Genomic DNA, 22199 nt, shown 5'->3' with positions numbered 1-22199 from the left:
TGCCGAGAGTAATAATTTTGGGACTCCAAAAAAGGTGCAAAAAAGTTTACTATTGTTACCCCTGGGCTTCCCCCTAAAACCACCCTCGTAGGGGGGTAAAAACGCAAAAAAATTAATTTACCAAAAATCTGTATGTTATAGAAAAAAAATGTTTCAAATAAAAAATGTAGCCGAGATAATTCTAAACAAAAATGGTTATTAGCACTTGTTGTGTAGAATAATCGTTCTTAGAAACACCGCTTAAAGCAACCGTAGATTTTGAATGTGTTACGCGTGCGAAATCAATGTTCAATAAGATTTGTATCTGCTCGACGGTAAAAATTCAATATCTTTTGATCCAAGTGTCCTATCGACAAAAATCAAGAGGCGTTTTAAAGGTAAAGAGTGCAATCTTTCGTATGCAGATTATGTATTTTGCCGCAAATAAACTCAGTTTTTATGAAAGTGTTAAATAAATAAACGTGGCGCGATTTTTGCCACCTTTTACGAATTTCGTGAAATCAATAAAATTGATCACTTTCATTGAACAGTCATACTAAAATTTACATTTTTAAAGATTAATCTCTAAAATCGATGACATGAAATTTCAATCTTGAGTTGAGGCAACAAATATGAGGCATTTAAAATATGAATAAAAAACACAGAATTTAATGTTTTACATTACAAACGATCGCACGGCACGAGAAATACCTCCAAGAGGACAGTATTTGGGTGTAGTTAATGCAAAAGTTTGTTTCTTTTGAAAAACAAGTTTTAATTGTTTTTTAAGCATATTTTAAAGGCCTCATATTTGTTCGCAAATCTCAAAACTAAAATTTCATGCTATAGATTTTGTAGGTTAGGTTCGAGTAATCTTAGGTTCGAGTAAAGAAACTTTATAGTGGCCAGTCAATGAAAGGTATAGATCGTATTGATCTTATAAGTATTATAAAAATGGCAAAAATCGCGCCAGCTTTATTTATTTAACATTTTTATAAAGACTGGGTTTAGTTACGGCAAAATACATTTGCAAACGCAAGCTACACTATTTACCTTTAAAATGAATCTTGATTTTTGTCGGTAGGACAATCTAATCAAAAGATATCGAATTTTTACCGTCGAGCTGATACAAATTTTTCTACAAAAATTTCATTCTACACAAAAAGTGCAAATAACAATTTTTGTTATTGTCTCAGCTGCATTTTAATGATTAGTGGTATTTTCGTCCCTGACAACTGAAGTATCAAGATTTGGCTGGTGCCAAATTTAATATTCAACTAAGATGATTAACAGATTACTTGAAATATTGTAAGTACATTCTCATTATATTTGTGTGATGTTACAAGATAAGAAAGTTTATTTAAAAATCCAAGTGACAATTTAGTTACGGTATTTTTTAAAACCTTTTGCTTTATATTATGATAGCGCATATTTCATAATTTATTATTAAATATTTATTAATGTAAATTAATATTTTTATGCAGTCTTTATTTTAAAAATGTTTAAATCAAAATGGATTGAATAAACAGTCATTTTTGTTTTTTTTTGCGTATTTAAATTTCTCATTTCATTGTTTTTTATTTTCACCAGAGTTAATCCATTGCAAACAGGAATTAAGTTAATAATATAGTTCTAATGTTGTTCATGATATACATATAGCTTTGTTAATATTAATAGGATATTTATTTACCCTATTTGACTACTTTATATCTGATATATATACTTTTATCATTGTGAATTTTACCATTTTTTATTTTAATAATATTTGCATTTTTCTCTTTGTTTTGGATTGTTGGAAGAATTGTTCTCTTCGCTCTTTCTTTTTCGTTGTTTTTTTAATCTACCCTTTTCGCACTTCTCACATCTATGAACAACCCTGCACATAACCTACCTGGACTAAGCACCGGTGCCTTCGAGCCTAGCGTATCAGTGTTCCAAGTTTAATTCTTTATAATTTAGCTCACCTCTATAATACTGTGGCGTTGGGCTTCTAACCGAACTGTGGTTCAGATCAAAATTTTCACAAAAAATATCAAATACTGTTTTTCACTTTAATATAAAGTTTTAACGTGTTTAAAATTGGGATAGGTTGCGGTTTGTGTCCTCGTATAACGACTGTCAGAAAAATGTGCTGAATTATTTGTAGGATAAAAATAGAACGCTTTTAAATACACCTTCTTAAAGGCTTATTTACAATAACAATAATAGGAAACAACAAAGTGTTTAATAATGATTTCTTCTAATATTACGTTCTTGGTATTGACCGCAAGTGAATCCGAAACGCAAGTGATTAAATTTAAAACTCTCTTATAAATGATTAAATACCTTAAGTGTTTTATGTATGGCTCCATATAATAATATATATTACATATTGTTCATTTTTAAAATTTTGAAAGGCCTATTGCAGGGTCATTTGAAATTAAACATTTGAAGTAAGATTTCAAAAGAAAATTAATAGAAGGATGCTAAGAAATACATATCGGAAATAAACCTGTTCACCCTTTCTATGGTGATCACCAAACCACGAAATGATTTTTACTTAGAATGGTGGAGTAGATATGGATTTTTCAAAAAAGAAAAACAACATATTGTCTAGTCCGAACAGCAGAACGGAACCTATATATTCATATTTATATACACAAACGACGTTATTGTTTAGTCACACTTGTGGCAATTTGTGAAATTTCAGTTTTTTCGAAAATGTTCACACATTGGTAAACATTTTTTCGTATTAACCTAAAACGTATTGACTAAGGTATCAGTTGCATGAAACATAGATTAGTATAAATATTACGCATAATCCGGTTCTGGCCCATTGAATACGATTGTATGGATAATATCTCGTAAAGCTGGACCCCCGTTGAATAATTTTGAAATTTAATTAAGAAACTGCATTGATAACTTTTCATTGGAAATAAATAAATAAATATATTTCCGTTTAATATCTAAAATTTAAGTTGAAAGCAGAAGAGGAGAATTATTTAAAATATTCATAGAAAATACTACAATATAAGTCAATATATTTGGCCAACAACCCTATAAATTTTGAAATATCTAATCAATTATATTAGAATATTTCTAATATTTTATAAACATACCTGAATATTATATTCAACTTTTACAGGAAGGAGTTTTTGGTACTATTTAAACACTTAACTTCAATAACTCCATTCATACCTACCACAAATATGAATTGTAATATCCAAAAATGGTCACTACAGTGTTATATAACGGTGTTGCTTAGTCACTTTAGATAATAGGTGAGGTCGTTTAGGGAGTTAAGAATCACGCCCAAGATACAAACAAAAAAATAAAAAACAAGAAAAGGAATACGGATTTAGAACAAATGGATAAATTAATCTATATTTGCCTGATATCAATTCAAGCTCTCAAATATTGCATTTCATTGTCCACTGTTTCAGTGCAGCATTTACATATATCTTGAGACATAATGCAACCCTGTCCTAGCCCTTTATGAACTGAAAACATTTCTGCGCATCCATTTCGTGTTCTTACATAGCCAATCGCTTTTACGCTATCATAAGCTTTTTCAGGTCAATATATATTAATTGTAGTTCTTTATCAAATTCTTTATATTTCTCTATTAGCTCTCTAAGAGAGAGTTAGTTATCTGTACCAGACTTACCAGCTCTAAATCCAGTCTGCTCTTCTACATCTGCCATTTCTTTTTTTAGTCGATTCCTTAACATTCTTTCATATAGTATACAAATAGATGACGTGATAATTAATCCTCTAAAAATTTTGCATTTTTTCTTATCATTATTGATATATCGAAATTATATACGCTATTTTTCATTCTTCCGGAATCGTTCCTTCGTTTAAGCAATCGTTGAATATATCACATAGGATTTCTATTACCAATTTTAGTAATTTTATAGGTAACCCTCCAGGTGCTTTCGTATTTTTCATAATTTTAAAGCGAAACTTCTATACTGGCGTTGTATTACTTTATTTCTCTACAGTAAAACTATCATTCAATTCGTTTTTAGTCATCATATTAGATTACTAGGAATCTGTACACCGTAAAAAAACGTTTTAATAAAAACTGTAGTTGATATAACTCTGAACAAAAATATTTCTTAGCACTTTTGTGTAGAATGAACCGTTCTCTCAGAAATATAGCTGGAAGCTGTCGGCGCGCTGCGATTTGAAATGTCAGTTCCGCGCGCGTAATCAATTTTAAATAAAATTTGTATCAACTCGATGGTAAAAATTCGTTATCTTTTGATCGGAGTATGCTATCTGCAAAATGCGTTTTAAAGATAAAAATTATCCTTCGTATGTCTTTTTCATATTTTGCCGCAAATGAAGTCAGTTTTTATAAAGGTGTTAAGTAAATAAACGTTGCGTGATTTTGGCCATTTTTTTACGATTATCATTAGATCAATAAAATGTATTACTTTCGTTGACCGGTCTTAGTGAAATTTCCATTGTTAAGGCCTAATCTTTAAAACCTATAACATAAAATTTCAATTTTTTGAGTTTTGGCAGCAAAGGTATTGGCCTGATTTTGAGAGGCATAAAATATGCCGAAAACACGCAGAATTTTAACTTTTACATAAAAAAAACAATCGCATGTCACAAGAAATGCCTTGATGAAGACGGTATTGCGTGGAGTTTGAAGTAGTGTAGATTGAAAAAACGTACTTGTGTTATTGAAAAGAAGCAGTTTTAACGGGTTTAGATCATTTAAAATTTGAAAGTTTAAATTCAGCGTTTTTTTAATATAACTCTCTATTTTTGTCTCTGATTATGTTTTCTATCTCACATGTCCACCAAAACGGTTTTGAATTTCCTATATTTATTTTCTTCTCTTCTGTAGATACTCATTAAAATGTTTGTATTTTTTTGCGGTATTGCTTCTGGTGATTCCACTAGTTTGTTTGCTCTCCTCATTTGAGTAAGTATTTTGTAGCTTTATGTTGGAAACTATCCAAATTGTATTTACAGTAAGTTTTGTTTTGCGTTTCGTTCTTTAGTTTAGATACATACTTACAACGGCTTCGGCCGTACACAAAAAACGGCTTCGGCGACCAAAAACAATCATAAAACACTAAGAAAAAATGCAAGCCACAAAAGTACTAAGAAAACCCTAAAAACGGGCAAGAAGGGCCACGTCCTCGAGCGCCAAGTCACCAAACTGGGCGTAGCTCAGATCGGGGACTCGAAACCCGAGCAAGCGATACAGATCAATAATAAATCACTAGAGACACTGCATTGTTCGGGGTAAGATTTCGTGAGCCTTGTACTAAGGACTCCCACATGACAAGCACTTTTCTGATAAGAGAGCCTTCATAGCGCATCAGAGCGCTATCGTGAAAGAAGTGAATGGTTTATTTATTAACAGTTATTCTTGTTTACACGAGTTAATCCTACTTGCTGTAATTAATTGTATCACCCTAATGCCATACTTAAGGGGTGTGCACGTATCTCAAGCTAGGTTAAATTATAGCTTGCTTGAGGATATTATCATAGTCTGTTGCTTAATCACAACATAATCAATGATTGATCTAAGGTTCCGCGCAGGTAGCGTTCATATACATACGATTTGTGTATGTCACTGTGCAGGAAATAATAGTTTAAAATTTTTAGAGAATATTGTTGTAAGATTTATGTAAGTCGATCTCCACTATCATTTGTTGTTTCCTCTCCTAGAATACTGCTTTTAGGGTTTCTAACCATTAAATTTTAATAGGCATATTTCTTATGCCAGCATTGAACATATTTGTACAAATAACAAATAATCAGAATATTGATTTTTTTTATTATCCCGGTTTTTTATAGCGTTCTCCGCAGTTTCCAGCTATGTCGGTCATTCCATTCGCCAGGGTGAAGGTTTCTTTCCGACATTGCCTTCTGAATGCCACCCAGCCAAGATTGTTTTGGCCTTCCTCTCTTCCTTCTTTCCCTTGGCGTCCATTTTAAAATTTGGTTTGGCAACCTGTCGTCGTCCATTCTTTTCACATGACCATACCAGATTAGTTGTCTCCTTTGAATTTCGTCAATGATGGTTGACTTGACTCCCATTATATTTCTGATATGGTTATTTTGTATTCTATCAAGCCCTGATTTTCTAGATGATCTCCAGAAGTCCATTTCCAATGCAAGTAGGCGTCGCTCAAGGGATTTAGTAAGTTGCCATGTTTCGCATCCATAGAGCACTATACTTTTAAAGATGGAGTTAAAGAGGAGATGCTTTCTTTGATTTGATAGTTTTTTTGACCATAGCATCGGGTTTAGGCATCCTATCACCTTTTTTCATTTCACGATTCTTTGCTCTATCTCTTTTTCGGTGCGCCCACTCTTGTTGATTGTTGTTCTAAAATATATATATTCCTCACAGTTCTTGATTGTTTCATGTTCATTGACCATTAGATCTTCTACTTCATTCCCGATGCATAAGTTTTGCTTTTTGTTTCTATTTACAGAGAGGCCCCATTCTTCGTATGTTTTAAACAACCGTCTCGTCATGAAATCTAAATCTTCCTTGTCTGCTGCCACTACTACTTGGTCGTCCGCAAAATGTAGAGTATATAATGTTGTATCGTCGTCAAGTTGGATCCCCATTCCTGAACATGATCTTCTCCAGTGTTTTAGTGCTTCATTTAAATAGATCTTAAATAGTATTGGACAAAAGTAAAACTCTACAAAACAATAATACGCCCAGTCCTAACATATGGTTCAGAAACCTGGACTTTAACAAAAAGCAATGAAAACATGTTAGGATGTTTCGAAAGAAAAATACTAAGGCGCATCTATGGAGCGGTAAATGAAAATGGTGTCTGGAGAAGACGATACAACTTCGAACTCTATAGGATATACCAGGAACCAGATATCGTAAAACACATAAAGATTGGACTTCTGAGGTGGGTAGGCCATGTAATGCGGATGGAGCAAACCGACCCAGCTAGAAAAACGCTCCTTGATAGACCTATTGGTCAAAGAAGAAGAGGAAGACCCAGAACAAGATTCCTAGATAACATAGACCAAGATATGAGAAATATGGAAATACGTGCTTGGCGGAGGAAGGCGATGGATAGGGACGACTGGAGACAAATTCTTGGGGAGGCTAGGACCCACACAGGGTTGTAAAGTCAAAATGATGTCGTACACAGCATCCTTGTCGTAAGCTTTTTGTTACTGGAAATTCTTCTGATAAGGGGTTGGTTAGTTTGATTTTTGATGATGCTTTATTGTATAATTGTTTGACTGCGGCGATGCTCGTGCTATTTAATGAAGATCGTTCAAGAGTCTGCCACAGCTTTCTCACAGGAATCTTGTCATATGCTTTTGTGAGATCCACAAATAAAAGATGTATTTCCTGGTTTCTTGCAACTTTCTTTTCATTCAGTTGTGTTAGGGTAAATATGTGGTCTACGCAAGATCTTCCAGCTCTAAATCCTGCTTGCTGTTCAATTTCATGAGGTTGGTATTCTTTCTCAATCATGTTTTTTAAGATTTTACCAAACAGCCTGCTAAAGGTACTGGTGACAGAGATACGTCTGTAGTTTCCGCAAATATCTTTTGGACCTTTTTTGTGAATTGGAGTAATCCATGCTTCTTTCCAACTATTCGGGATTTCTTCCCCATTTAAGTATCTTGTGAATAGCACTTTAAGATAGCTTATTAGTTTTGGTGTTCCGCTTTTTAGAAGTTCTGCTGCCCGGATGCTTTGTTATTCTTCATCGATTTAAGCGCTTGTCGTATTTGTTCTTCTTCCATGTTTACATATTCACCTTGTACTCGTATTCGTTGAGGTGAGTCAGTATTATAAATATCTCTGTCTTCATTCAGTTCCCTTGCGTAATGATCTTTCCATGTATCTATCTGGATGGGCTGTATTCGACTTTTATTTGATGTGTCGGTTTTTAGGGTTTTTATTAATTTCCATGCCGCTGATGATCGTGCTCCTTCGATGTAACAGTCAACTTCTTTACATTTTGCATCCCCTATTTCATTTTTGTTGTTCCTTGTCATATCTTTAAATATTCTTTGCTATTCTTTGTATATTTCTTTATCTTCAAGATTCTTAGTGTTCAGCCATCTTTTGTACGCTTCCTGTTTCTTATTTCTTTGCTCTTCAAGCTGTGTATTCCAAGTGATTTTTCCCGCTGATCTGTGGACTGTTCTGGTTTCTTCGCCTAGAGCTTCTTGGGCTGCGTGGTGAATACAGTCAGTTATATGTTCGTATAATTGGTTGGTTTCAGCAGTTAGGTATTCCTCGAGTAGTTTTTCATTTAATCTATTTTGGTATAAGATTTTAGTGCTATATTCTTGTAGGCTTCTGACATTATATCTCTTCAGATTTATATCAGTTTCTTTGGGAGTGTTGATACTTTCAACGTGTCGGTTAAATGGAATCAAAGTCTTAGCCGCAACCAAATAATGGTCAGATCCACATTCCTTACCCCTGTAGAAGCAGTTAGAAGTGATAAAAATAATTTCATTGATGCTGAACAGCTATGAACTAAGAATAATGTTCTATTCGCTTATGATAATTATTATTCATAATGCTCGCCTACGGCTCGTATTATAAATTTTACTCTTTCGAATAATAGTTATAATAATAATAGCGAATAGTTATAATAATAATTCGAATAATACTAGCATACAATTACTATTAAAATATGTATTAAATTATTCGGGGAAAATCGATAATATATTCATAAAGTCAAGACGAAAAACAAACAGAATATACGAAAATAGATACTTCGATATTATGATGTACACTTGGCATGTATTAATAATTCATAGAATATATGTATACAGTAAAAAAATATACATAAAACCTACTTAAACTTCTGAAAATCTCTACTGTTTTTTTCTCTGGGAAAAACTTAAAATATAATGATAGATATGTACTTTAAGATCATTTATCATATAAATGACACATGTTAATGAATAACATTTTTTGGATTTTTTTTGGGGAAATCAATTTTTGTTTTGATATTTTCCATTGGGATAGTAGACCAGACCTTAATTGCGGTAAAATGGTTGCTATTTATCACAAATCACAAGGTTAAACTAAGTGAAACTGTTGCTATTCGCGAAAGACAAATAGCACAAATACAGACTCAACTTAAATTGTTGGCGACCAAAATCAACCAGAGAGAATAAAGGTAAATAGAACCAGCAAAAAAAGCAGAATACCGAGAAAGGCTAGGAGAAATTTGCCAGAAAGGTGCATTAGATTAGAGTAAAAGTAAAAAATTACAAAAAAATTAAAAAAAAATTGGATACTTCCATTACACCACCAAAACATGTCGCTCCCGAAGAATCTGAAGCTGTTTTTACTTGACGATCCTTTTTGTGTGGGAAATTATCCCATTCTCGGTTTAGTTTTACAGTTTATGCTTTGACTTCGCTGTTTTAACTACTTTTATACTCCAACTCCAACTTTATACCCCAACTAATTGGTATGAAAGTCTACCAAATTGTAGAAGAAAGTATTTTTTCGCTTTTTGATGATGGCTGTTGGAAATTCTCATGTACTACACAATGATCTAAAAAGGAAAGAACAACCACCATTTTTGTCTTTTCTAGTTAGTGTAGCTGAGGGACTTATTTCATTGGGAAGAAACCATACTGCTATTAAAACAAGAGCCTCGACTTCACTTGGATATCCTCCAGCAAAGAAACAAAAAAATGTTTACCGTGGGAGATCATTTACCTATCAAATGAAAAACCCGTAGAAGATATCAACGATGCTCTTCTCAGAAAAAAGAAAAACGTACCACCACACTATATCAGAGCTGCAATGTATCCTTGTGCAAAACATGTTTTACACCTTTTAATTTACATTAAATATTGATCTTAGTTTTAGTCTTTTCGTTCTCAAAATATGAGATTTTATTTGTATTTTCGATTTTTCTTTACTAAAATAAAGTAATATAATTTGGTGTCTGATGGGTTATTATAGTCTCACATATATGTTCCAAAAAAGTCTGGCTAGGACATATATGTCCCAGACAAAATGGCAGATCTCAAGAATAAAATTAATCTCAATCACTTTTATTTTTGCATAATTATAAGTTTTAAACAAAAAAAGTTTTAAATTCCATACCGATCCTGAAAATAAGATCCGACTCTAAAGGGTTAAGTATGACTATTTAAGATTTAAATTATAGTTTCCAATTAATTTAATTAAATCCCGTATATATGGTATCATTTAAATACGTATCCCTCACTTCTGTTGACGTAGAAAGAACATTTTCAACATTTAAAAATATTTTGAGAGTCAAACGACAAAATTTTACTATGTACGAAAAATCTAGAACAATATTTAATTATTAATTGGTACAACACCAAATTAGATAGATCTGATCGTGAGAGTTAATAATTATTTTATTATTAAGTGATAAAACTAACCTATCAACCACATATTACGATTATTATTCTGTGTTGTTATATCGATACATCAAAGCAACAGTGAGATATCTCTACAAATTGACTGTTCTCTAAGTTTTGCTTCAATGTACTTGACATTAACTATATTTTCAGTGCAACACAGAGATATCTCGAAAAACATGTTTATTCCTATGCTAGAAACTCGTAGGTCAGTGTTGCATAAACACGTAAATGAAATTAATATAGCGCAACAGTGATTTTAAATACCCCACTGTGTAACTACATTTTGTTCATCAAACACTGAGATATACTATATTATTTATCTATGCACTGAGATATTTCGCAATACTGTTGCGAAACACTGTTGTTAGCTGGTTACTGTCAGATTTGTTATAATTTTCATTCAGATTACGAGTATTCGGCGTGTTTTTGGACGCCTTATTATTATACTGAACTTAGTGTAAAAATTGTGCATTTGAGAAGCAAAAATGGATAGATCAGTAGGTAAATTATTGTTGTCAGTTGGCATTGGAACAAAATGGATTCAAATATTGCAATAATATCTAACCTATACACTAAGTATTTTTTAGTTTAAAAGTGTACGTATGTAGTTATTTGTTATAACAACAAAATTAACAAATAAAATATAATGTTTAAGGCAATTGTATAATATACTATGTCTAAAGGAAAAAAGTGTTATAATATTGTTTTGTTTTTAGAGTAATCTGTCCCTGTGAAATCTTCATCCATTTTATCAGAATATCCACGTAAGGTAAAGGCACCAATGGTGGACACTATAAAGGAAGATGAAACATTTATTCTTAAGAAGTATATACTTTATTGTAACTAAAAGTTAATAACTTTTTATACTAGTACAGTGGTTCATACAAAACAATATTTTGGGACAAAAACCCCCATAATCCACAAAAATGGAATCTAAATGTGTGTTTTTAAATCTATGTCTAAGTAACCAAAAGATGACACATCAAACAATCGAAATCACCATTAGTTTACACTTACCTATTAATACTAATAGGTAACATATGAATATACCTTAATATAAAATAATCATTGAATAAAACGAATTAAAAGTGTACCACATCTTTTAATATACTACCCATCAATATCTAAATATTTTGAAAATTTATACTTAATTCTATCACCCATAATAATCATCTCTGGTATATCAATAACCGTTATGATTAGTAAAATAGTTATGATACTAATATCTTGATCGTTTTATTTAAATAAGGTTATAGACTGGTCACATGCTTTCATCGCCATAACTTCAATATTGTCTTCTTTGGAAACCATCTGGACTACCTATATTTAAACATATTTGCGATATTTTTTCTTCCCAGGAAACTTAACAATTACATAATCACTCTGCTTAATAGTAATACTTGTATTCTGATACTCCTCTCGCTCTACATACTCATTATCTTTATCATCATGATCATCATTAAATTGATCAGATATACCATCTGTACTATTTCCAGACTCTAACCATTCTTCTTCAGTACTTTAGTTATAAGTAGTCTTAGACTTTTTGTTCAAAATCTTTTGGTTCTTTTTGGTAATTTTTCAATAGTCGTGTCGTGCTTCTTCAGTCTCGTTAAAAATAACCATAGAAGGTAAAACATTGCCTGCAGCATTTCCACCTAAAAATACAGTATAGCATTCTTTCTCATCTGTATTGACTTGCTAGTACACTAACTTTTCACTTTTGGCTGCTAAAACCTTATTGCCTTTTGGGTTGAGAAAAAATTCTGTTTTATCTATGTTAAATACTCTCTGAGGTTCGTGTAAGATGTCCTGGTAATTGTTATCCCTTAAGTAGGTGTTGACTTCTTCAAATCAATTTTTTAATTGAGGTGCTGTGATTAAAGCTCTGGATGAAGTCAAATTTTGAGGTTGTCGTGCAATTAGATCTGGATAAAACTGCTATACCATTTTTTTTTCAGGTTTACCCTCTTTGAATGGAACTTCAATATTTAGATCGTCTACCATTTTTTTTGACACTGTCTTGCAAATTCTCCTTCCTTATTGGGAACCCTTGTTTAACCATTGCCTTTGCCAATTTTACAAGCATAGCCTCATTTTCTTTTGTAAGGTAACACATTCTTCCCATTTTTTGTTTTATTGGTGCCTTTACTTTGTTCAGAAGAGTTAATCTTGGCACACCAGTTTAGCTGCAGTTGAATTTGGCACACCTCGAATGCATTTCTGACTAGCTGCTTCCATGTCTGCTTTATTGTAGCGGAACGTTTGCCCTTTTATAGGCGGCATCTTGACCAGCCTAAGTACAAAAACATTATAAACAACAGAACCACTAGTTGACATCAAGTGCTCCCTAATAGTTGACAACCTGTCTACTATTAGATGGAGTGCTTTAAAATGGGTAAAATGTTTTCAGTATTTTTTTGTAGCTTAGTAGTGTTGATAATTGTACACACCTTAACTTAGAAATGAATTTTGTTGTAACACCCACAGTAGACATGCATGTCATCTTTTAGGTATACCTACTGACTATTTTTGGAACCAATATTAGACACTTAAATTTTTTACAAAAATTTAATTAGGAAAAGAAAACAATATTCTAATCTTCATAAAATAAAACCGAAACAAAAACGTCGTAATAAAGTAACAAGAAATGGCGGCAAATGTCTTTACTTTGTCACATGTAAACAACAACTGACTGTAGTTTGCCATTTTAAGCAGGAAGTTAATTGTATTGTTGCTTCATTTGATGAGAAAGTTTTAATAACAGTCATAATCAACATATACAATTTACAGTTGAGGAAGAGGTAGATAATTCTCTACCATTACTTGACATGAGAATTGTAAGAAATACAGACAATATGTTGAAAACCAGATGATTCAGAAAACCCATATGTAGTAATTGATTTATAAGCTATTACTCTCATCATCCAAATAAGATGAAAATGAACCTTATAACAGGATTAAAAGAACGTGTTTTAAAACTTTCTCATCCAAATTATCTACAAGAAGATCTTTAATTATTAAAAAATATTCTAATTGAAAACTCTTATCCTCCAGATATGCTACATAGGATGATTTTTTCTAATATTGGTAATATAAATAACTTAACACCATTTTTTGCTCAATCTCAAAACATTGTATCTAACAATCAGAACATCTATTATCATTCACTACCTTTTATACCATCATTAACACCTAAATTAATACAAACACTAAAGGTTATTGACAATATAAAAATAGCAACAAAGAACATGAAAACTATTTCATCTTTATATTCTAAAACTAAATATCCTATAGACAAATTTGAAAAAACGAATTTAGTATACAGCATTAGTTGTACTCAGTGTGAGGCTGAATATGTTGGTGAGACCGGAAGAAATCTTTCAAATCGCATTATTTCTCACAAAAGTGATTGCAGAATTAAAAAACCATCTTGTGCTTTGGCAGAGCATGTAATCGATAAAGACCATATTATGGATTTTGATAACATTAAAATTTTATGTAGTGAAAGTAATAAATTTAAAAGGACTTTTTTTGGAAATAGTTTGTATTAGCAAAAGTGATAATAATTTAAACAAAAGATCAGAAATTCAAAATCTAAGCAAAATTTATAATTATATTCTTTCTTTATGATTTATATATAAAACTTGTAAAATGTCATCTTTAATTCTCCATATATCTGTTACATTTTTTCAAACATCTGCCAACGGTGAATAAATCTTCTTCTTTTTGTTACTAGACAAAAAATAATGTTTAAACGAAATTTTACTTTTGGCAATATAATTGTCAAAAATAAAAATTTTATGTTGGAATTTATGACATTGAGGCTTATTTGTAATTGGTTGCTATTTTAACTTATTTATAAATTCAATTATTTTTCTATTAAAAAAATGTTTTCAAAATTATAAAAATTTTCAGAGAAACATTTATTAGATTAAAACATGTTTATATTACTTATTTTCAAGATGTATTAGCAGTAATTTTTACTTACTAAACTAATTTTTATTTGGTAAGTTAACAAAAATTGTTTTTTCTTTTTAGTTCAACCTTGTAAGATATTTTGTCTTTTTTAGCTCTTGATAATAATAATTGTAAACACAATTGAAAGCTCGAGATTAAAAAAAATAGTTAACCAATAGCCCTTTTATTGACTCCAACCCATCCAAAACAGTTGTATATATATATATATATATATATATATATATATATATATATATATATATATATTCTAATTTCAACGATGAAGATTGTTAAGAGATAACTAACTAACTTGATTGTTGTATAATTGCAACAGTGAGATATTTTACAAAAACCTGTAAATAAGTCTATCTAACATTTTTTATAAACATTAATATGTTTAAATCAGATATAATACTTGATGATTTTCTATTAGTACAAATCACCAAATATGCAGTCGTCAGCAACACCAAAATAATAATAAATTTTGAATATTAATTACTCAATATCTCAGAATAGTACCTTGCAAGAATATCTCACCGTTGCTTTCATGTATCGATATGGTATTATATGTAATAAATGTTATTATAAATAAATTTATGTTGTATTGTTAGTAATCGAAGTTTGTCACATTTGTCATATTATATAAATATCTATTAATAAAAGAAGGTATCGATATCTATAATTTTTCTGGTTTGAACAGTCCTATATAGATATCCTTATAATCTTTTGTCATAAAACCTGTACTATCATGCATTACCAAACCGAGTATAGTATGCTTACATTAAAAACTAAAAATCTGAGATATCTCAGATATGGAAACATGCTTATGACAAGGAAAAGTCATAAAATGAAACAAATTGCGTAGCAAACTAATTAATAGAATGCATTTAGAATTGGCAACGAATATTAAAAGAAGAAGTTAGCAATAAAAAAATACCAAAACTAATTATTTAACAACATATGGCTAAAGATATGAAACAATCAGAAGTTGATGTCAATCTAGTATATAACATCTTTCAAGACTTTTAGTCCTAAAATCGTAGTAATTGGCTGATAATTTTATTTTTTTCCAATTTTTTCCTTGGAAGTCGAAATGTCAAAACAAAGGTATATTAGAAAATTCAATATATAGAAACATGCCACAAGAAAATATTTTCAGAATCAAAACAAATTTGTTACGTGGACTCTGCACTTAATTTACTCTATCATTAGCTGATTTTACTAAGAAATACATTATAATTTTAATCAAAAATAAGCTTTATGAGCCTAAAAATGTAGTAAAATTAGAAGAGATATTTATAGGAAATAATCACTTGTATCATAACCTTTCGTCTGCTATATATTCAAATTTATATAAATTGTTATTGTTTTCCTAACTAGAACAGAAAAATCCATATAAAATGCAAGTTATCTGTCAAGGTTGCTTAATGCATGCAAGTTTAGTAACCTAGGCCTTAGTGATAAAAATAATTATCGAATCGAGAAGTTGAACGAAAGCCACTTCGTGCCTAGCACAACGAAAATCATGGAGTTTCATTTCTGTAGAAGAGAACTTTTATCTACGAATCAAACACAAACAACACACCGAAATAAATGTTCTGGTAGGTATTGGTTTTATCTCGAATAGACAGTAAAAGTTGAATGGTGCTCTAGTTAGCACGACAATGGGTAAAAGGAACATCGTGATTGGATGTAAAGATAAATACGACTGCGGCATTCTTCAACTATGTAACGCTTCTTTATTTATTTTTAATTAAAAATATTACATTTTATATGAAACAGTAAAAGTAGATTATATAAATCCCGGCATATATCTCGTAATAACAAAGTAATTAGGAAAAGTAGGCAATTATAATAGAAATTATGAATGAAGTAATAAAATTCATATTGTGCAAAGGGAATGAAAAGAGAACATATTAATATGTTTAAAACGGTTCTGAAAATATTTTATTGAGGCATATCTAAGTTAAATATTATGTTTATATAGAATTAACCCACAATTGATTTTATTGAAAATCACATTTTTAACTACTGTTTGACGTTTCAATTTTCACTCCAGAAAAAGTTTTCAAAAAAAATTCAATAACAGAGTAAAATAATATGATTTAATACTAAAATTAAAATAAGATTCAAGTTTAACATAGCTTCTTTTCAACATCATCAGTGTGTTAAAAAAACAGTATACATAATAATTATCTATCATAAGTATTATCTCTTTTTTATCGATATTTTTATATACAAACAAGAACATTAGGTTCTTAGAGTTCCACAGCAAACTCTTGACCAGCTATCTACTCAATTCGACAGCTGCGATGCTATGAACTGTCCAAGTTGCTCACCACATTTATATATATATATATATATATATATATATATATATATATATATATATATATATATATATATATATATATATATTGTTATGATATGTAAAATCGAGAAAAATATTGGTTTGTTTAAAAATATTTCAAAATTCAATAACATTAAAATAATTCAGATAAGTAGGATAATATCCAACAAACATTTCGAAGAAGGGGAGTTATTAATTTCTTGAATTACCTGTACTAAACAAAATGTAAGCTTTGCATAAATTATTTCTTTGTTATACTTGAGTGACCCGCATAATTTTAAGTGAAAACAAAAAGACAATTGAACGGGGTTTTCCAAAATACATTAATGCAGTGATTAGAGACAAATAGAAGGGATTATAGAAAGAGGTTTTTGTTAGTTTTTAAGAATTATAGAAAGATATTATTTGTAAATAAGTTTTAGGAAATTTATAATTATAGGTAAAAATTTGTTTGTTATCGAAATGAAAAAATGGGGGAATTGTGACGAGTTTTGATTGGCGGAAATTGAAAAAGGTGGGATAAGTATGTAGGAAAAGTTTAGCGAGATTGAGCAGAGAGAAGAGAGGATCAGTTGGTTTTCCAAATCTGTAAGAGGAACAGGGATTGTTCTCTGGCGGTTCCTGAAATGTAGCAAGCAGTAGTGTTGAATGTTAGTGAGTTTTTGTGGAGTTAGTGTATCTGACAGAAGCTGAAGCAGCAAAATATTGTAAGTCATATTTCTCTACTTATATTCCAAGAGTCACTGTTCACGCCAACGAGAGATTCAGTTTATCGTAAAGAGAAGATATTCCAAGAGTCATTTTTCACTCGGGCCAACGAGAGATTCAGTTTATCGAGAGGAGAAAGGCTATCATAATTTGAATGATTTGTGCTTTTGAAGGAGATCATTAAGGACGATATACTTGCAACAATCTGTGTAAGATTGCTGATTACATAGGGAGCGGTTGAGAGGAGATAATATAGTCTACAAGGAACAAGGATTTGGACCACTCATCATCAGAGAGAGATATTTTGTTTTCTGCAGTTTTTTCTTTTATTGATAACACAATTTTTACACTTAATTTAGAAAGGATATAAATATTTTGATTAGGAGAGTTAGAATAGTTCGGAATTTTGAGATTTCAATTAATATTGTTTGTACCATAAATTTTGATTGTTCACGTACGGAGAACAAAATTTTGAGAATCCTTATATGAGATTTGTTTATTGAAAACTTTTGAGTGTGAATTATTTCATTATTTTTATTTCAATATATAGTGTTAGATCATATGTGTTTTTTATTATTCCGGTATTCTCTGGACCTTACCTTTCACATGAAATAGCATAGATATTGAAGCACGAATTTAACCCTGAGATAAAAGAATTAAAAATTGTGATAGAGTCATAATCATATCATTTAAATAATTTTAATTAATCAAAAAAATTAATTAGCTAATTATTGCTTGGCGCACCAAGACTTTAAATATCACAATAATATATATATATATATATATATATAAAATATATATATATATATATATATATATATATATATATGACACTATGGGATAAAACTAGAAGTACAGATATACGACGTAGATGCAAGGTGGAGAACATCAAGAACTGGGTAAGAAATAGAAGAGTAGAATGGAACTATCATATAGGCCGAATGACAACAAATAGAATAGTAAAGACGGCAAGAGACGGTTCCCCAATAAGAAGATGATCAGTAGGAAGACCACGAAAACTTATTTCACTGTATTTGTCTTTTTCTGACGAAACTGGCGAACTTGATTGTGATGGTGTTAGAATCTCATCTACGTCACGTTTAAGGCTTGTCTGTTGAATAATATCTGAAGATGTAGCGCAATTATTTTTTGCAGATGTTATTGTATTGGTAACTGAGGATTCTTTTGATTAGACATGTTCAGTCATTTTCTGTGGTGTTTATTATTTGTGAAGGAGTTTTTGACGATGTTGAAGTAGATGAAGGTGTGCTTGATTGTAGAGGGTTCGTATGACTTATTATTTGCGTTATGACTTTGCTGTTTGCAGTTAAAGCATAGAGCTCGTTGTTTTGAGATAAGAAAAATGTGATTAATCAAAATAGATCCTGGTAGAGGATTTACAACAGGGTTAATAACAATTTGTCTTCTAAAACTATAAATATGATTGAATTCTTTTAAGATACAGCTAATACGAAGAAAGATCATTGATGACATTATTTTAAGAGATTTTCTAATTCTTTAATCAGAATATCATGGGGAATTGAAGGGCATTATTTGATAGAACTAACCTATCCGCTGAAGTAATATATGTTCTAGCTTATACTGGTTCATCATTTATTATTATTAAACCATCATGTACCTGTATAAAGTCCACTATTTCTTTGCTTGCTAGATACATGCATACTAGATGATTGGATAGACTTGAAGAAAATAAAATGTTTTTGGGCAGCAGCATAAGCACTCCTAATGGTATAAGATAATCTTGAAGACGAAATCCATCTTTTGAAGAAAATACAATTGCTTGTTCATGGCTTGAGTATATTTATTGAGTTAGTACCCTCGAATAAAATTTGGCAGTGTTGGAATGTTGCAGAGAATTATTTATATTGGAACTTCCATGTGATAATCCCGACATGATTAATTCTCTATAGGCGATCTTAACAGGACTTTCTATTATATTATATAAAATAAATTAAGTCAAGTCCGACTATGATTGTCTAAATATCAAGTTGATCGGTCTGTTATTTATCAAATAAGCTGGATTTAACTATAGCAGTTAAAACTAGCTTTTTGATTAATTTGTAACTAGAGAATATGTTCTTAATGTAACGATAGCGATAATTTTAATCAAACTATGATTATTTCAAAGAAATACTTACGGCAATAAAGATATCACTATTGAATTTAATTGAAATAATATTTTAGTAAGTTTTAGATAATTTGTACTGACACTCCCTATTTTCAGCTAAATAATTATTTCTATCAACAAAATTTTAATCTGGCAATTCTGCTTTATTTTCATTTTTAGCGATATTAATAATAACTAGTAAAAGATCGTTAGTACCATAACCGGACCTAAAACCTTCTTGCTTTTTAGGTTGATAAGTCAAATTTTGGAGTTAGCAAGAAAGCAATAGATTGGTGTGGGTAAACTATTTACTTCATCTGACAGCAGGGCTGTACTAAAGACCCTGAAGTTCGTAGTTTGTGATTATGTTACAACTTCGAACACTAGCTCAAGCAACTGGTGCAGCTTCATCAGAGAATAGCGAAAAATAGAGGAAGCTTTACACGGTAACCACTAACCTATAATGATAACGAAACATTGACTTTTACATATATATATATATATATATATATATATATATATATTTATATATATATATATATATATATATATATATATATTTATATATATATATATATATATATATATATATATATATATATATATATATATATATAAACTTGTATTTGAATAATATGACTTAGGTATACCCAGTTCAATTGGGTTGGTGGTATTCATACGTCAACTCAATAATTTTGTAACACCACATTCGGAATAACTACCACTTATTTCCAATTTCATGTCTCCCTAAAAAAATTTTCTATTTCCGCGTCAAGACTTTTCACGTGTTTTACTATCCCGTACTTGAGACGAAATGTTTTTGACATAAAATGACTGATATAAAAACATATAAATTTGGATTGTTTCTAATTAATTAAAAGGTTATTAAACCTGTTAATGCTAATAAAAATTAATCATCTAAAACTCACCTTCAACATGATTTTCTACTGCTCCTGTACTGTTATCCTTAAGTTTGATTTCGGTTCTATCTTCAACACCTGCGTCGCCTGCTCCATCTTGGTTTTCCTTGTTTTCATTATCTGCTGGTACTGATTCTTTACTTGTATTGCACCCCATGTCGTATTCTTTAGTTGTTTCTAGATGTTATTTGTTTCAAACCACACACAGCACAGAATGTTTCACAATAATTGACACAAGGTATTAAGAAAGAAAATTATTTTTTTGTATTAATATAATATGATATCTGGAAAGGAAAATAAAAAGCTGTTGGTAAAGTTACAATTATTGCAATTACTGTTAAAAATTAAGAAATTTTAGTAAACTAAAATATATTATATCAGTAACAAGAGAGTAAGGCTTCAGTTCCAGTTTAGTTAAAAAAATTTATTTGTTTTTAGTTTAAGAAGTTTGAGTTTTAGTTCAACTTGTAAAATTATACGTATCTCCGGATTTAAAACCTTGGGCTCAAGACTGATTCTTGTAAATAAAGACCAATTTCTATTATTGCGCTTGTTTAATAGACTTGCAAATATTCCATCTTCGGATACCTTCTTATTGAATATCGAGGTGCTAACTCCTTCTCTTTTTGGATTTTCAGTGAATTTTCATTACCTTTTTCTTGACATTTCTATAATTTTTTAGCCGTATAGTGATTTAACTTGTGGTATTATAACAGTTTGTGCTCTCCAATTATTTTTATGTTATTTTAACACTTTTTTTATGTCCAGTATACAGTCGATTTAGTTCTCTATCTTAGAAGCTTACATTACTGCCATTTCATGTTTTACCTGTGATATCTGTGGCTATCTGTATTTCACATACTTCCATTAATCTTCTTATTTTCTGGGATCTTGGGATCTTGTCTCTGCAGTATATGTCACAACCGGTCTTCGTAAGTAGTTAAAATCTCGTAAAAAGGTAAAATATTGTTAAAATAGTTTACTATTTACGTCTAATTTCCATTCTATAATATTTTTTATAGTTTATTGATACGCACGACAGTTGTTAGGATTTGGGGCATTTTTATAAAATACAATTATATGGTTAACTAATTACAATCATTTTAAACAAAGCTTAACCATATACAAAATTCTTAACTACTCCAAAGGACCTGATGAACAATATTTCACCATTCGCTTGCTTTATGGTTTACTTTTCTAGTCCCTCACTTCCACGTATGTACGGTCTTCCTTTACTTTATTAATCTACCTCGTTCTGGGCCTACCTCTTCTTCTGGGACCGACCAGTTTCCTGATCATAACTAGTTTAGGCAATCTGTTTGCTGCCATTCTTTCTACATGTCCCAACCTAGTGAGAGTAGCTTCTTTGTACAAAGTCATTAATTCATTTTTGGTTCTTTCCACTCATCTTTTTTAAATTGGGAATTCATTTGTGCTCTTAAGCTACCTAATTTTTTATTCCGTTTCGCTTCTCTCTCGTGGATCTCCCATTTCTCTTTTCCATTTTCATCGAATACTACACCCTGGTATTCAAAATTGTTTACCTCTTTTAAAACTATAACTTTTACTACCTACAAACCCTTATAGTTAACATATTTTTAACTTATTTATAGGTAATTTATTTATTCATTTTACTGGTAAAATTTACTAGTATATTTTATCTTATTTTAATTTTTTGTTGATAATTACGTCCATATTGAGGTTAAACAGAAGAGGGCTTTATCAGTCTCCCTGATAGATACCCCATATGGTATAGGTTCTGATAGTTGTTTTTTCTTTAATT

General features: G+C 30.5%; 1 protein-coding gene across 2 annotated transcripts in view; it reads right to left on the bottom strand.

Moving 5' to 3' along the window:
- igl (IQ calmodulin-binding domain containing protein igloo) overlaps positions 1-22199 on the bottom strand; it is an 838464-nt gene that overhangs the window by 721470 nt on the left and 94795 nt on the right. For both annotated transcript variants that reach the window (XM_072519539.1, XM_072519536.1), the window contains exon 2: positions 20426-20700. In XM_072519539.1, the coding sequence (XP_072375640.1) occupies positions 20426-20573 (148 nt within the window). In that variant the 5' untranslated portion in view covers positions 20574-20700. The remainder of the gene's footprint in view (positions 1-20425; positions 20701-22199) is intronic.

Source organism: Diabrotica undecimpunctata, chromosome 1 (assembly GCF_040954645.1).
Source record: "Diabrotica undecimpunctata isolate CICGRU chromosome 1, icDiaUnde3, whole genome shotgun sequence".
In the NCBI taxonomy this organism is placed as follows: Eukaryota; Metazoa; Arthropoda; class Insecta; order Coleoptera; family Chrysomelidae; genus Diabrotica; species Diabrotica undecimpunctata.
The sequence above is the reverse complement of the archived record's forward strand: the minus strand, read 5'-3'. Positions and strand labels throughout refer to the sequence as shown.